The following is an 18,113-nucleotide window of genomic DNA, read 5'->3' as shown; positions in this document are numbered from 1 at the left end:
CCTAGGTGCTGGGGAGGGCAAGAATGAGCAAAAAACAAGCTGTTATTTGCTTGTTTTTGCCCCCCCTCCAGCCCCAAAGAGCAATCCACAAGCCTCCTAAAGGCTATGCATGCCCTTTTTTTGACAAAAAGGGCCCATTTTTGTGAAAAATTGGCTGTTTTGGGGAGGTCTGCAGAGTGCAAAAACTTTTTTTTAAATTTGCCTCTTCAAAATCTTGGTGCGCCTTATACTCCAAAAAATACGGCATTTTACATTTCTCTGAATGTATTCCATCTTTATCTTTTACCATCTATTCCAATAGTCAGCAGTACTATTTTGCTATAATTCCATTTATTTAAAAAACGCTGATAAAACCTCTTACCGGGCATAGTAGTCACCAGGTGGAATGATTTCCTGAAAAAATTGTAATTGGTACAGATAAAGTGCAATTAAATGGCCTCCACTGAATATTGTCATTAACACACAAAGGCAGCTGAAGATCAGAGGATCAAATGCTCGACAACAGGACCACCATGTGCACAAGCCCAAGAATAAAAAGAAATATACAGCTGAAGTCAGGGAAGGCAACATCATTCCTATAAAAAATTAATGGAAGGTAAATGTTCTATACTCATTATATATGGATTAAGCATGATGTTTAAAAGTATTGCAATAGAAATTATTAATCATGATAGCATTTTAATATTCTGTATTGCACAAAGTTGGATTTATTTATGGATCAACCTGAGTGACTTAATATAATTCTCAACACATAAAATACTATCAAAATACTCAGAGAAAGAAGCATCAGGAAATGTACTTTAAAAAACAGTATATTCTAGACTGCACATTTAGATGCAAAGACATATCCCTTTTTTTAAAGAACGTATCAATACTCTATAAAACTGAAAGTGATACATGTATACATGTGTGATTCAAAAATAACACAAAGCAGAAATAAATGTATTCTTCTACAAATTTGATAATCTACATTACTTGAACCAGTGTAACACATCTATTCATTTGTTTTTATGATAATATAGTTAGCTACCTGTTTATGTATCTTGCCATTTATAGGCTGGATGCCCGTTGAAGGCTAGTTTTCATAACACATTTTAGGGATATTAAATGTATGCAAAAGCAATTAAATTTGACATAAATGAGTTCACTGTATATTTATTTATCAAAAGATCTATTCAAGTATGCAAAAAGTATTAATGGTAATCAAAATTGTAACCATTATTGAGGAACTTGGCGAAGGAAGAGAGCCCACCTGTTGTACCAAGTAAAATTGTAACAACAACTTTTCCAGCTGTGGTTATAAGGTTACCAATAATTTCCTTCACTTTGGAAGCTATGGAGGCAATTCTGCGGAGTATTTTTAATTTTGTGGTTTCTTCAAATTCTTCCTCTCCACATTCTGCATCATCTAGATCTTCACATATTAATGCCTCTTCCGCCTCCATTCTCTCAATTTCACTCTACAATAGAAAATTGCAAAAATATATAATGAATCTACTTAACATAAATCACCCAAAATACTGAGATTGATTATGAGTCCAAAGGCAAGTGTTTCCTAAATTAATGCTAGCTATTCTGGCTTTCTTTGTAGGTAAACAGTTTATTCTTACTTTTTTCTTCTATATGTGGCCTATATTCTGTCTATGTATGTCTCCTGATTCTATCCTGTAACTGGATAGCCCCACAATCTTGGTGTGGTGTGGTGTGTGTGTGTGTATTCAGATAAATGATAGATAGATAGATAGATAGATAGATAGATAGATAGATAGATAGATAGATAACGATCTCAGGAACTTATAATATTTTATCCACTTAGCTTTCATCAGCCTCTGCTAACATTGTCAGAGTGTAGAAACTACCATTGGATAATATATTTTAAGGAGATTGTGATGTCTGTCTCTTCTTTTATAGCTATACCTGAAACTCGTATTTTTAGGATATATATGCATGTATGCATGTATGCATGTATGTATATACATACATACATACACACACAAACACACTCTATCAATATAGATCTGTCTGCACAGTCTGTTATTGTTGCTGCCCCTATGGTATGGAACATGGCTTGCTTTATTGCAACACTTGGTGAATTTCCAGCTGTTCTTTCTTTGATGCAGTGTTATAGTGGGAACCCCAAACACAACCATTGTCCTGAAAGTATGGTAGGGAGGGGTTCAGAGTTTTAGTATTCTCTTCCGCTACATCATTTTGCAGGTGGTTTATTTCAGTCCTACTGGGACCAATATATCTGGCATGGTTCTGTAGCTATCTGTTAAATATAAAAAGGAACTGCTTATTTCCTTTTTCCCTTTCTCTTCTTTCTGAAGCATTTCTCTTTCAAAACTGTTTCCCTTCAAACTATTGTTCCTTTTGTAAAGAGGGGAAACACACACATGCACACACAGACACCCATAGCCTTTTAAATAGAACTTTGCCTGTTTATTCAAGAGTGATAAATTACTCTAGACAATACCTGGTCCTTTATCCATCGTACCACTTATGCTTAGAGTCTAGAAGGTCACTTGTAACATTTCCCAGTAAATTAGGCTTTTTGTTTGTCATTGTCAGTTTTTATAACTGTCTGGTTTGGCATAGGAACCAAACAGGACAGGTACAGATTTTCAATGATAGTTAGGACTGCAGAAAAAACAATTGCAACCATCCCGTCTTCCATTGAGGACCTGTATACTGCTTGAGTCAGAAACAGGGCTAAGAAAATATCTACAGACCCCTCACATCCTGGACATAAACAGTTTCAACTCCTCTCAATGCCGCTAAATGGCATTGCATACCAAAGCAACTAAACCACAGATGTCAAACTTGGGGCATCACATTGCCATCATGTAATGTTCCGTGACATTTTTCCCATTCACGGAGCTGGGGTGGGCATAACCTGTGCATGATGCATCTGGCCTGCGGACCGCCAGTTTGACAATCTTGAACTAGACACAAAGACAGCTTTTTCCCTCACACCACCACTCTGCTGAACACCTAATTCCCACAGCACTGTCTTATGCCTATTGCCTAAGGACATTTACCACCTGTAGTAGGGCAGTATTGCTATTATTTTTCTCGTATTTCCTATTACCTTCTCCTGTTGATATCTTACAAACTTTGTTGCTTGTATCTTATGATTTATGACTGTCATTTACATTTTATTATTTATCACTATGTAGTTTGTAAAGCTTATGCACCAGAGATAAATTCCTTGTGTGTCCAATCACACTTGGCCAATAAACAATAGAGAATTCTTTATTGGCCAAGTGTGATTGGACACACAAGGAATTTGTCTTTGGTGCATATGCTCTCAGTGTACATAAGGAGAATAAAAATACATTCATCAAGAATAAAAATATACAACAATACTCTATATCCTATTCAAGCATTCAGCATTTGACAATTTATTATCTGCTTGAATTATTTTTCACTGCATGTTATGATACAAAATGTGTATTGAGCAACTTATTTGAAGAATTGTATTTTTTGTAGTTACCTGGCAAGATCCCCCTAAATTTCTCAATGTTCATGCTAAATAACAAACAAGTCAGGGAAAATTTAAAGAGGCTGACATTGGGCACCTTTTAAGAAATGACTATTTGAAAAGAAATCTCACTAAGCAATTGGGGTCAGGGAAAAGGGTTTGTTTTTACTTATAAAAACTTATTATAAATGTAAACAACTTTGTGGAAGTTTATTCAATCAAATACACACATTTCAAAGGATATAGTATTTGCTGAGTAATAACAATGCAGAACCAGGGCATGCGATAGATATCTAATTTGATCCACATGTATTCAGAAGTCCAAAAGGATTTAAGGGGTTAAGATTGCCATTTTAATGCATTGGGTTTCTTTTTACTAGATTCATTTAGGTAAGTCTCAAAACCCATCACTCTACATCATATTTTTAAAACTGTCAAATTCGGATAAAGTCCAGGCCGGAAGATCACAGCTACCATAGCAGCTGTGACTGCTACTATGATATTTTGAGCCAGAATGTCCATTAGTTACATTTTAGTATGATTTATTAACATCCTGCTTTTAAATGTTTCTTCTGTGAGACATACATACATGCACACAAATGCATCATTGTGCTAAAATAATATTGTACTGTAGATCTTATTGACACATACACCAACAGGGAATCCCCAGTGAGAATCAAAATCCATTCTTGTAATTTGCAAAGTATTACAAATTGTTCATGTACAAACATATTCCAAAATAATGGCTGGAACTTAACAGCCATAACAGTCTTGCTGTTATAGTGTATTATACTATAAGTACTGTAATTAACTATTTTTGCTTTTATTGCTTAAATGCTTTAAATTTTTTGTTAGAATTAATAACACATAAATAAAATTGACAGTATCGTATGTTATATTAATATCACAATACTGGTAAGCTTCTATACAATGACTTTATGAGGATGCAAGAAAAAAAATGTCTGCTTTTAAAAATCTAAATGAGTTTCTTTCAAGGAGGAATATGAACTGAATATTTAAAAGCCAATATTTATAATAATTTGCTTTAGATATTCGTTTTAAACTTACTATCTACCTAATAAGAATGCACAAAGTCTGTGAACACAGCGCTGCACACATCCAAATTGCCAGGTTGTTTCATTGAAAATTTAATATATTGATGGATATATATAAATGAAATCTAGTGAGGTGTTGGTCTAAGGCAGTGGTTCTCAACCTTCCCAATGCCGTGAACCTTTAATACAGTCCCTCATGTTGTGGTGACCCCCAACCATAAAATTGGTGTCTCGGTTCCTAAGACCATCAAAAATATGTGTTTTCCGATGGTCTTAGGCGACCCCTGTGAAAGGGTCGTTCGACCCCCAAAGGGGTCCTGACCCACAGGTTGAGAACCACTGGTCTAAGGACAATACAAATGCACCCTCAGCCTTGAGAATTTGTTGGGTGACTTTGGATCACCAAGTCTTTTCAGTCCATCTCCTAGATAGAATTCTGCAGTGCAGCAATGACTGACATTCAGGCACCACAATGATATTCTATAAAGACATTTTCCAACACTTTACCAATACCGGGTAGTTACATCAATTTCTTACATAGCTAGAAGATTAACTGAAAATATTTGAAGAGCATGGAAAGTATGTTATATGGGCACTTATTAATTAGGAATTTAAACTAAGTGTCTTATTTTGAGAATTTGGAAGTCTCTCTCTTCCCATGTGAGTTTTGAGCCAAGCACATTGTTTTACAATATATGTTCCCTCTCTATGGAATAACCTACCCCCAGATATATGGATGACGTTTAGGAAAGCAGCTGTAATGGAGCTTTTCAGCACAAAGGCCAAATTCGTTTTTCAGTGGGAGGGGAGGTTTATGTTATTTTGCTCATTGGTACACCAGGATAGCTTACATCAGCATTGCTTTTAGATATGTTGTGTGTATACTTGTAAACTGCTGAAACTCCATGTCGAGTCAGCAATAGATAAATCATGAAAATGTCATTCATTGTTCAACAGTTCTTTTTTAACATTCAGAATTGTCAGTTGATGTTGTTGTTTTTTACAGAATTGGATGGGCACTGCCCTTGGGGTGCATGAATATAGAGAAGTAATTATTCACTTCTTCCTGAAAAAGGATCTCTGTAAATACCTCCTAGAGGAGCCGGACCCAAGTGCTAGAGTGTTTCATTTCCCCTTTCCCACATTGTGTTCTCAAATAATAAAGAAAGAAAATGAATGTGATGTTTATGAAACAGATTAAAGACACCTACTACCTCCAGCTCTGTTTGCAGATTCTCACCTGCCTTCCCAAATTTAGCAGCAGTGTTGTAAATCACAAATGAAGGAAGAGTCTCCCAAATAGTACTGCATTAGCAGCTTTTAATGCATGTTCATTTCAGAACCAAAATCAATTAAGGCCAACCATAGGATGCAGGGCTTACATTAATGCCAAACCAAAATACAATATTTATCAGTTCCACATCCTTACCTTGTGGAACAGCTTCTGAAGGACAAACTGAAACAAAACACTCCTTTGTGATTATTTAACAAGCTTTTTAGAAATAAGGAAATTCCATTACGGAAATAATTCAGCATTTGATCTAAGTGTTTTTTTCCTAAATATTGTATAGGGCTATACTACGAAGACACCTGTACTAGTCAGATAATTGAATAGTTTTGTGCTCAGAAAAGAACAATGTCTACACATGTCCATCATTTGCTCTGTAACAGACAGCAGAAGCAAATGGATGAAAAGTATGAAGGCTTTATTCCCTGTATATACATTATTACTGCTATCTAACTTCATCTCTTAGGCAAATTGCATCCCAGAGGGAAAAGGGATGGGGGTGGTAAAATACTTTAAAGTGTAGTATGAGTACATTACAAAAGGCACTAGGGATGTTGTCTCTGGCTTTGCTTTCCTCATGAAATTTGCTTCTCAACTATTGTCCCCTTGTTGGGGATCTCAGAATCTGAGGCATGAAATAACCTTTGACAGAATAAGCAAATAAACACACCAGGAAAATAATTTACATATTTACTTGTTTAATTGAAGAAACATTAATATATTTTGGGTAATATAGATAGGCCATTTTAAACAGAACGTGTGCCAGATTATTGGATTGGTATTTGTAATGCTTCTGAAATCCATGTGATTATATGTGTGTGTGTGTGTGTGTGTGTGTGTGTGTGTGTGTGTGTGATTATATATATATATATATGGAAAATGTTAATGTTTTTATAGTTTCTCCATGCATTTCTTCATAGAAACAATTCCACTGAATCCTGTATTTCTATGTAAATACATATACGACTATAGTATGAATTTCTATGAAGACAATGGATAAACTACTTTGCATATTTTATAGTCCACCTTTACCGGGTTATAAAATCAAGGTTTCAAGTATAATCTGCATGTCACAGATATGTCTTAGCAACACTGTCAACACCTTTATAACTGTACAGATGATAAAACCAAATTTTAAATTAGCAGATTGTTTGTAAATTCTGAAAACTTGGAGATTCTGCAAATACTAGTAGTCCTTGCTTACCGACAGGCTCTCATGCTAAAGTTATGATGGTGTAAAAAACACAACAACAAAACCCAGCTTTGCAAGCAGTTGTGACATTTATGACTGTCACAGTGTCCTGAAGTCACATAATCCCCATTTGGATGCTCTGTAACAAGTGTAAATTGACAATCATTGCAGTGTCCCACAGTCATATGGCCACTATTTGCATGCTTCCTAAATGGTTCGCATATATTATATTGCCAAAAGTATTCGCTCACCTTGCCTTTACTCGCATATGAACTTACTGTACATGACATCCCATTCCTAATCCATAGGGTTCAATATGACGTCGGTCCACCCTTTGCAGCTATAACAGCTTCAACTCTTCTGGGAAGGCTGTCCACAAGGTTTAGGAGTGTGTTTATGGGAATTTTTGACCATTCTTCCAGAAGCGCATTTGTGAGGTCACACACTGATGTTGGACGAGTTTATGTGGCCTACCACTTCGTGGCCGAGTTGCTGTCGTTCCCAAACACTTCCACGCTCTTATAATACAGCTGACAGTTGACTGTGGCATATTTAGGAGCAAGGAAATTTCACGACTGGATTTGTTGCACAGGTGGCATCCTATCACAGTTCCACGCTGGAATTCACTGAGCTCCAGAGAGCGACCCACTCTTTCACAAATATTTGTAAAAACAGTCTGCATGCCTAGGTACTTGATTTTATACACCTGTGGCCATGGAAGTGATTGAAACACCTGATTCTGATTATTTTGATGGGTGAGCGAATACTTTTGGCAATATAATGTATGTGGGAAAGTACACACTTGGGCGTTGTAATACTTCAATTAGTATAAAATTAATAATAAAGCCCATTTTCCCTTCAGCTGGGAAAGAAAATTGCAAAGCCCATCCATAGTATCAGGTGCACTAGGAAAATAAAAATAAAAATTGAAGAGTAATTATACACACATACCATGTTTTCATTTTCAAACTGTGCATTGTATTCTCCCAAATTTTCTTGCTCTGGCTTTTGAACAATGTTTCTGCACACAAGCCACGTGGCCAGGCTAGCAATAAACATGAGAATATCAGGAACAAAAATCCGGATCCCATTGCCAGCATCTGCCCCTTTCACACTGTATGAAATTGAAAGAGAGAAAGAAAATTGGTTCTTATTTAATTATTGAAACTAGTTTGAAAACAACTAAAGGAAAAATATTTGGTATCTTTCAGCTGTATCTTGGATTTCGTTGTTTCTTTTAAAGACCATAAATACAACTGAAGACTAAACTTCTGGATGAAGGAGCGGAGATGGCACTGTGCTGAAGACTGATGGACCAATGATAAGCCTGATCCAACACAGAATTCCCAGATAAAGAGAGGATGAGAGAATTTCCATCTGGGCAAGCAGACTGTAAAAAAGTGATCATGAATTGGAGCACCAGTTGAGGAGGGAACAACATTAAATTCATAGCCACAGCGGAGCCCATATCAATACTGGGTTTGTCAAACCTCACTTTCTAAAATCCCTTAAAAATATAATTATTTTAAAGCTAACAGAGGTCATAGATCTTAATTAGTTATGACACTAATTTAATAATGGACGATCTTAAATTTCACTTATCAGAATATGGGAATGCAATACGTCTATATTTAATAATAATAATAACAATCCTTAAGTACAAATGCATGTAAAATCAGAATTGAGAAGACAGATAGCAAGTGCCACCTCTGCAAAGAAGCTGAAGAAACAGTGGACCAGTTGTTTAGCTGCTTAAAAAAGATTGCATAGAGTGACGACAAACAATCGTATGATAAAGTAGCAACAATGGTGCATTGGAAGATCTGCAAGAAATACCATTTGCCTGCAAGCAAGAACTTGCAGAGAAAGTCATAGAAAATGATGAAGCTAAAGTATTATGGGATTTTAGATTTCAAACAGACAGGCATTTGCTGCATAACATTTATGCATAAATGTTATGCATAACAATTATGATAAGAAAGACAACAAATCTGGATAGTGGATATGGAAGTACCTGGAGACAGCAGAATAGAAGAGAATGAAGATTAACAAAATACAAAATACAAAGACCTGCAAATAGAAATAGAATTATGTGACAAAAGAAAGCAAAGGTAGTATCAATAGTAATAGGCACATTGAGTGCAATCCCAAAATAACTAGAGCAGTGGCCTCCAGCCTTTGTGGCTTGGCAGCCTGGCTAGCGGAGGGAGAGGGGAACTCGGCCATGTGAGCAGCCGGTCAGCACACACAGCACATGCACGCACATGCAGTTCTTGCACAAGGGCCAGGCCGGTGTGCATGCACCAAGCTCGTACATCCATGCAAGGGCCCACCGGTCCACTGCTTGTACAAGTTGAGCTGCACATGCATGCTCTGACCAGCCACTCGTGTGGCCCAATTCTAAATAGGCCATAGCCTGGCAGTGGGCCACAGCACAGGATTTGGGGACCTCTGAACTAGAGTACCACTTGAACACCATCAGCATTGACAAATTCATTATCAGTCAAATGCAAAAGGCATCTTTAGTCAGAACCGCTAACATCCTGTGATATCTGTAGCACCATCAAACATACAAATGTGTCTCTCCCAGGACCTTGGGAATGGCTTTATAGGTGGACAAAAATGCAAAATCTAGTCTGAACATCTGGCTTACTATGTGATGATAATTATTATTATTATTATTATTATTATTATTATTATTATTATTATTATTATTATTATTGATGTTGATATTAATATTGATGTTGATATTAATATTAATATCAATATCAATATTTATTACTATTACTATTATTATTATTAATGATAATGATGATAATGATAATAATAATGATAATGATAATAATAATAATAATAATAATAATAATAATAATAATAATAATAATAATAATAGGAACAACTTATATCCTCCGATGTTACCTTAACAGTTCCTAGGTCCTTGGTTAGGACTCGAGCTGTTGAGCTACCACCCAAACCCAAAGGCTGTGAATCTCACCAAAGATTAACATAATAACAACAACAATAATAATAATAACAACAACAATAATAATAATAACAACAACAATAACAATAATAATAATAAACCATCCTACCGAAATGAAATATTGCAACCTGGCCATCGAAACTACCTGATTATGGATGAAGCATGTAACAGTGATATCCATTGTCATCGGGGCACTTGGCACCATGTCCAAGAATTTTACAAGATACATCAACAAATTGCAGCTTCCTGCAATAACACCAGCGGAACTGCAAAAAACTGCTACTCGGAACATCTTATATTTTAAGAAGGTACTTGTTTGATACCTAGGATGCTAGCAGCAAACCGTATCAGCCATTAACACCAGTCACTGGTATTTGTAATGCATTTTTGAATGTTCAGTTGGCTGAGTTTCATGTTTAATGAATAAAGTAAATAACACAAAAAACCACCCTACTTGGAACAACTTATATCCTCCACCGTTACCTTAAAAGTTCCTAGATCCTTGGTTAGGACTCAAACTGTTGAGCTACTAACCAGCCCCAAAGGCTGTGAATCTCACCAACTTTAACATCATCATCATCATCATCATCATCATCATCATCATCATCATCATATTTCTGGGCTTCCTGAATGTCTCTTGCTGGGCTTCTGGCCTGATCCACCAGATATTTTTAAAATATTGTTTTTTTATGCCAGCATCTGATTGTGTATAATTTTTGATTTACTTGATGGTATGTATGAAAAGCCTAATTTTCGGCATCCAGCCTATACTTTCCAGTATATTTTTGCATTTCTCATTTATTAATTTCTTTTCAAATATAGTATGTTATGTTAAGGGACGCTGTGGCTCAGTAGCTAAGATGCTGACCTTGTCGATCCGAAAGATTGGCAGTTTGGTGGTTTAAATCCCTAGTGCCGTATAATCAAGTGAGCTCCTGTTACTTGTCCCAGCTTCTGCCAACTAAGCAGTTTGAAAGCATGTAAAGAATGCAAAAAGAAAAAAAATAAGAGAGAGAAGGAGGAAATATTCCCCCTTATCAAAAAAATTATACAACATGGGGGTCTGGTTTAAGTGGTTGTTACCAGAGGGGATGATGGTCTTCTGGGAGGGAAATAGGATCAGAATTAATACAATTCAAGAGGCGGAAGCCTTTATTAAAAAGAATCTTTCCCCCCCAGAGGAGGAATTTAGTGGGAGTAGGGAAAAGCACAGCAAGACACAAGATAAGGAGGGGGGGCACTGAGGCCCCTCTGGGGGGCAGGGAAGAAGAAGCAATATCGAAAAGGCTTAGATCACAAAAATGAATGTATTTGGAATAATTGTAATTGTTGATACTACAAAAAGTAATAGAGAAAAAATAGTAGAGCACATGTTTGATAATATTGGTTAAATTTGTTCTGATGCTTTCTTTTATATTTTATTTTTAAGATTGTTAAATCTGTGAGTTTCTTGGGGGGATTTTCGCCACCAGTCTGGAAGCTGCAAAAAAATTTCTGTACACCTTTTTACCCTTCCCTATATATTTTAAAACTAATAAAAATTTTGCAATAAAAAAAAAGAATGCAAAAAGAAAAATAGGGACCACTTTGGGAGAAAGGTAATAGCGTTCCGTGCACCTTCAGCATTTAGTTATGCTTGCCATATGACCACTGAGACATCTTCGATGGCTCTTCAGCTTTGAAATGGAGATGAGCACTACCTCTAGAGTCGGGAACGACTAGCATATATGTGCGAGGGGAACCTTTACCTTACAGTATGTTATTTATTCTTGTCAAGGAATGTAAGATAACCAGCTGTCACAACAACATTCCTTGCTAATTATCTGGAGGAAAGAATGATTTCTTTGTAGCAAAATAAAAATAGTAGATACCTGATATTTCAATAAAGAAAATTTCATCAGCTGAAGCAAAATGTAAAAATATATCATCATAGGATAAGAGGCATAACATAAAAACCACTTGGCACAGACTTTAACAAACATAAAATTTACAAGTCTCTTGAAGAGTATGTAAAGCCTTACTAATCACATATCTTTTTTTTTTGCAGTTACACTGTATAGGAGAAAAAGCAGTTTGGCAAAGTGTTCACCAACATATCAACAACACATTTGCCAAATATTTGTTTTCCAAATAGCATCATGAAGTATGCTGCTATTTAACGACTTGCCAAAGTTAGTAGGCTCATTACTGACATAAAGCCTGCAACATTTATGGGTCAATGCTGACCCTCCATGCTGTTTCTTACGCCTCATTTATTTTCTATACAAGCCAAATTATGTTTTCAATGCATTGCCCAGGTTTTAAAAAAAATATGTGGACCTCATGCTGAGCATCGATTGCTCTACAAGCAATATCCAAGAAGACTTAGTAACAATCCTATTTTCAGTGGACCATCTCTAGCTATGCACATAATTCTGTGTTTATTTAATTTTAATATGTCAATTGAATGGCTGGAAAGCCAAAACAATTCAGAAATAAAAACAAACCTTGTTGGATAACGTTTGCATAAGATCATTAGCTGGGGAAAAAGATCAGAAAATATGAAGATAGAAAAGGTAGATAATAAAATAATATATAATAGTATATCTAATTATTAGATCACTGAATATTTTGATGAATATTTGGTGAACTCTCATATCAGAAACACTTTTCCTCTTTTTCCATTTCTTCTTTAGTCAGCAAAAAGCACTATTTATCATATGAGATTTGGAAACAGATATTGAAACAGAACTACTGATGGAAATGCCTTGAAAACATTTTCAAGATAAAGGGGGCAAAAATGCCAAAGCTTAAATTCCAAAAGAATGCCCTATCATTTCTATTCTCTAAGAAGGTTTCCAAATGAGATAGACAGCAGGTTAGGCTAAGTCATAGAAGAGATCATTTGAAAGGGCAACTAAAACAGCTCCTATCAACATGATGCCATACAGATGTTAGAGTACAATTCTTATCATTCTCAGCCAACATGACTAATGTGTATATTAGAAAGAATTTAAAGAATGAAAATATATATTGCCTTTATACATTCTAAATAAAATCTCAGGCTTGCATGCAACGAACCACATAAAAAAGTATGGCAGATTAGATATTCCTATTTATGATGTATTATAAAATTTCACAGCTGAAAAGTATTATGGATATAGGATGTCATATAGAACTTGAATCATTCTATTTCCATTGAATTTCAAGGCAATTTTTAGAAAAGAATTAAAAGCTTAGATTCCTATACTGATTACATAAAAACAGTTCTTACTTTTGAATATAACTTTGGAAACTTGGCATCCTCATGCATATCCCATCAACACTTTTTATTAGCTGTAGATTGTTTTTTTGTATTGAAATATTTGGAAAGTATGAAAAAGCAAAGGACAATTGAATTAAAATGCAAAGTATGCACCATAACTATTGCAGTTCCCATTGAGCAAATAAAATTGTTCAAAAGTCAATCCTATTTAATTTAATTTTCTACAAATGAGTTTCCTTTCCACCTCTCAATACAATATCCAAGCTATTAAAGTCAATTTGTTAAACTTGGAACATTTATTCAAGCTATCAAAAGGTCAACACCTAAACTTTGCTATTTTGTTAGAACATAAGATCTGTCCTTCAGGATGGGAAAATCACCTACACACTTTTATTGAGTAAGTGATTAGAATAAGTTTGAAATTTCTAGACTTATATTCTTTGCCAAAATTAAGAGAAAATCATATTAAAATAATTTATTAGTACATGACTCCAGAGAGAGTGATTCCGGGAGAGAAGGAGAGTAGGAGGGAAGGAGGAAGGAAGATAGAAAGGAAGGATTGGATTAACGAAGTCATATATTTTCATCTCTAATGGATGTCTAAGGATTCAAAAGCTCTAGAATTTAATGTTTATAAAAATGGGCAAAGAAACTATTATAAAATCAAAGTGGGCCACAGTTAGGTTTGTTGGTTATGTTCACAGAAGATAACAATTACATAAAACTTAATAACTAATGATTTATATGCTGATACTGGCAAACAATGTGATATCTTAGAGGACGCTATTTATTCTCAGGTAAGTGGAATCATAAATTTTGGGGTTCAGAGACAGCAGAAAAAAATAATCCCTTTGTTACACTTTCAAACAGGTTCATTCAAACCAATTTTTTTGAAGCATGATAAGATTTTATATTTTTCATCAATCAAATAAAATATGGTAGGTAACTGCCTACTTGTTACACTCAAGATATGGTAGGATGTGTATTATTTATAAACATTTTGGAGTTCATAAATTACAGTTGAGATAAGAAATGTTTAAGTAGTTCTTGAAATTGATATAAAACTTGACTTTTTTGTATGATGAAAAATCATTTCACATTAATTTTAATGCTATTTTAAAATGAAGGAATAATGAAAAAAGTACAGTTAGTTGATGTATAAATGTAATTACCAGCTTCCTCTCATATATAAGCTTTCAAAAGGGAAAGAGGAACCCAGGAATTCCCATCTGTATAAGGCTACTAATATCTGGATCAGCAGTTTTTTAAATCAAAGCACTAAGTACTGGAGTCAGGTAATTCTGTTCTCCCTTTTTTGTGGACATTACAGGAATTTAAAAAAAATGTTCCATAGACGCACTTTGATCCTGAAATGAAATAGAGGCCTAGGGGAAGTGGCAGGCTGAGCTGGCTGAAGCTTCCAAGGCATCATGCCTGCTTGGAGAGACAAGGCAAGGCAACCTTGCTAAGAAAATTTGGTAGGGTAATTGAGGCTTTGCGAAATGGTTCTGGCACGGTAGGGTCTCCTTACCAGAATTCTGTCCATTTAATGACCTGTGATTCAAGTTTAATGACCACAACTGGGAAGGCTGGGATTGCAGTCATTGAGTGAAACAATTGTGCGATGCCTCATTTAACAAAGGCTTCACTCACCAACCAAGATTCCCATCTCAATTATGGTTGTAAGTTGAGAACTATTTGTACATCTCTGCAGAACACAATCATATACTTGTTGCAAAAGATTTTTGAGGTTAAACTGCATGGGAGAAATTACCTATTTCTGGCATTTAGCAGAAAAATGTAAGTAAAAATATGAAGTTAAAAAAGCCTTTTAACTCAGCCATTTAGTAATTATAAAACCTTATTTGGTACCAGGCCTAGATGGGAATTAGAAAGCAATTTGTCAGGCATGAAAGACAAGGACCACACAATAAATTATAATTAAACTGATTTATTTCTCATGTCAATGAACAGGAATCTAGTCAACTAATGGTTAGCACTATTTAATAGAATTCAAGAGGAGTTGGACTCTAGGTTGTACAGATTCTAGGCTGATTCCTCTTTTGACTCCATCTCCAAGCTCTGCCATTCCTACTCCTACAAAACTGGGTACACAGCCTAATTTATGTTGAGCAACATTATTAAATGTTTGTAGAGAGTGCTTTATAGAAAATCATAGACAGATGAATCCATCATTACTGTAGTAATTGGATTTTTAATCTGCAAAAATGTATTTAATACATTGTTTTGCACAAAATGCATTTTTCTAAATTTTCCTAAGTGCATTTTAAAGTTATTTTGAGCCAAGCACTGCATTAAACCAGTTACAATGTATAGCAAATAATTTCTGATCGGTATATTCATTAGAGAGGTACAAAAAAGGTCAGTATTTTTTAATCAGAATTCAGAAGTTATTAAATTCATTACATTATTTGGCTGGGCCCCCAAATATCAGACAGAAACCTCAACCTCAAGCCCAAATATGGGTATGTTGTTACCATTTTTTTCTAGGGAAGCAAATGCAGGAATCTGTTAGTGTACAATTAATGCAAAGGGAATGAAGTTCAGAGATAATCGACTAAGGTTATATTTATGAGGCATAAATGTATATGAAATATTTCAAGAACATTATACCACACTTGTCTAATAATAATGCTGCCAAGCATTATATATCTTTTTATCAAAAGCCTTGGGTATATTAGGTAACAATCTCAGTATATGAATATATATTACCACTGTTTATTTTTTATGCTCTGTTGTCTCTTTATGATTTATTAATTAGCTAAGGTATGTAGAGTTTTTTTTAATTCCATCCCAATCTGCAGATTCTGGGTAAAAGGCAAAAAAGTAAAGATAGCAAATAATATTTAAAAAAAAAAACAAATCTCTTCATAAATAAAATACCACTTAACTAAATATGAATTATTTACCTCTGGTTTTTAAACTGCAGAAAACAAACATTTTAACTATGTTCAGCGTAGCACAAAAAAAATTCCCAATCCCAAATTATAATAATACAAATACAGAATATCTATCTTTAAGTTTTACTTTTTGTATTAAACTACAAACTCTCTAAACCATTTTGTTTATGCTACAGCTGCTGTCCCAGGCCAACACTGATATGAGAAGACATTATGAATTCAGATGCATGATGATTTGGAAAAGAAAAGATAAGCAAATGTTCTTGCCTAAGTATTGTTTTACCAAAACCAATTAAGAAACAATCAATTTGCGGACAGTATTATTTCATTGAACTTTGATGAGAGAGACTATTTTTTTCAATCATAACTTCTTAACATGAGTTGCAACTGAGATGACAGATCGTTCTGATACATATAGTTGTTATGGAACCAGAACAGAGAACATTTTTTTTGAATCATTAGCTTTACAGGCAAATTAGGTGCATCAACATTCTGTACTTGCTTCTAATGAAGTGCTTCATTCAGTCTTTGTACAAAAATATACTAATTTTGTAAAACTACAGAAAGAGAAAGCATTGGTCAGCTGAGCACCATATTCTGCTTTGATGAAACTGACTTCATTTTTTTTTGCCTTGAAAAGTGTTTTATATAAGCTTTGATAAACTTCCTGTTTATATTCCTATAATCCTACTTGTTATACACATTTTCCCATGCAGAAATCTTTTCTGGTTGCTTTTGAATACATTCTGTTTCCATAGTTGCTTCACATGTCTTTTTATTTTTTATTTTTTGTAAAAAGTTTTATTGGTTTTAAAAACATTTATGGGAAAAAGGTAATAGGGTACATAGAAAATTTTAGTAGCTTCCATGTTGGCAGTAGAAATTCCCCCCAATCTCGCACTTTTACAATTTTAAAAATAACATGTAAAGGATAGCATAAATAGAATTCTTACTTTATGTCAACAACATGTTCAATCATCTCTTTCTTTGTCACTTTCTAGTATATCAACAATTGCAATAATATTTCAGATGTTTTTTATTTTTGTGGCCTGAGCCTTTTCGATATTGCTTCCTCCTCTCTGCTCCCGGGTGGAGCCGTGCCCCCTCCTCGATATCTTGTACATTGCTGCTTTTTTCCCCACCTCTGCTAGCTTCGTCCTCTGGGAGGGAAAAATGTTTTTTAATAAAGGCATCTGCCTTGTCCACTGTCTTAATTCTAACTCGACTTCCCTCCCAGAAAATCAACATTCCTTCTGGCAATAACCATCTGAACCAAATTCCTCTATTATATAGTTTCCTTGATAAGGAAGTGTACTTCCTCCTTTTTTCTCTGATCTTTTTTGGAATTTGCTTTAGAATGGTAATTTCTTTGTCTTGGTATTTTAAAGGTTCCTCCCTTTGGGCCCCTAATACCTCGTCTCTCGTGGCCCTCCTGAGAAATTTAATGTGTACCTGTCTTGGAACATTATGAATTCTGGCATATGCTGAATTGATTCTATAGACCAGGTCCATATCCCCCCAGATCTGCTTTTTGTTTCTCTTAAGGTATTCTGCTATGATTGTGCTCATAAGATCTTCATTTTCTGTCTCTGGTAGGTTCTGGAACCTGAGAAAAAAAGACATTCTTTCCAATTCTATTTTGGCCATATAATTTTCCAGTTCTAAATTTCCCTTTCGGACCTCCTTAACCCTTTCATCCATGTCTTTTTAAATTAACCTATGATTGTACAGCATCTTTAATGCTAGTCTCTTGACTCATTTACTCATAAACTTTCCAGCATACTACAAAATCAGTTCTCTATAAAGGAAAGTTGCATTCAAATGTGCATTGTATAGGCCAGTGATGGCGAACCTATGGCATGTGTGCCACAAGTGGCACACAGAGCCATTTGTCAGGGCACACAAGGCAATGCCCTGTCATCTGAGTTCGGCCTTCTTTTGAGGCC

At 35.0% G+C, this 18,113-nt stretch overlaps 1 protein-coding gene across 1 annotated transcript in view; it reads right to left on the bottom strand.

The window, feature by feature from the left end:
• The window catches only part of PIEZO2 (piezo type mechanosensitive ion channel component 2), a 218,725-nt gene that overhangs the window by 101,706 nt on the left and 98,906 nt on the right, over positions 1-18,113 (bottom strand). The window contains exons 5-7 of the mRNA XM_081951908.1: positions 7,971-8,133; positions 1,253-1,460; positions 362-575 (exon numbers count right to left, since the gene is read on the bottom strand). Of these exons, the coding sequence (XP_081808034.1) occupies positions 362-575; positions 1,253-1,460; positions 7,971-8,133 (585 nt within the window). The remainder of the gene's footprint in view (positions 1-361; positions 576-1,252; positions 1,461-7,970; positions 8,134-18,113) is intronic.

Source organism: Natrix helvetica (genome assembly GCF_964273705.1).
Source record: "Natrix helvetica genome assembly, chromosome: 4".
Classification (NCBI taxonomy): domain Eukaryota; kingdom Metazoa; phylum Chordata; class Lepidosauria; order Squamata; family Natricidae; genus Natrix; species Natrix helvetica.
The sequence above is the reverse complement of the archived record's forward strand: the minus strand, read 5'-3'. Positions and strand labels throughout refer to the sequence as shown.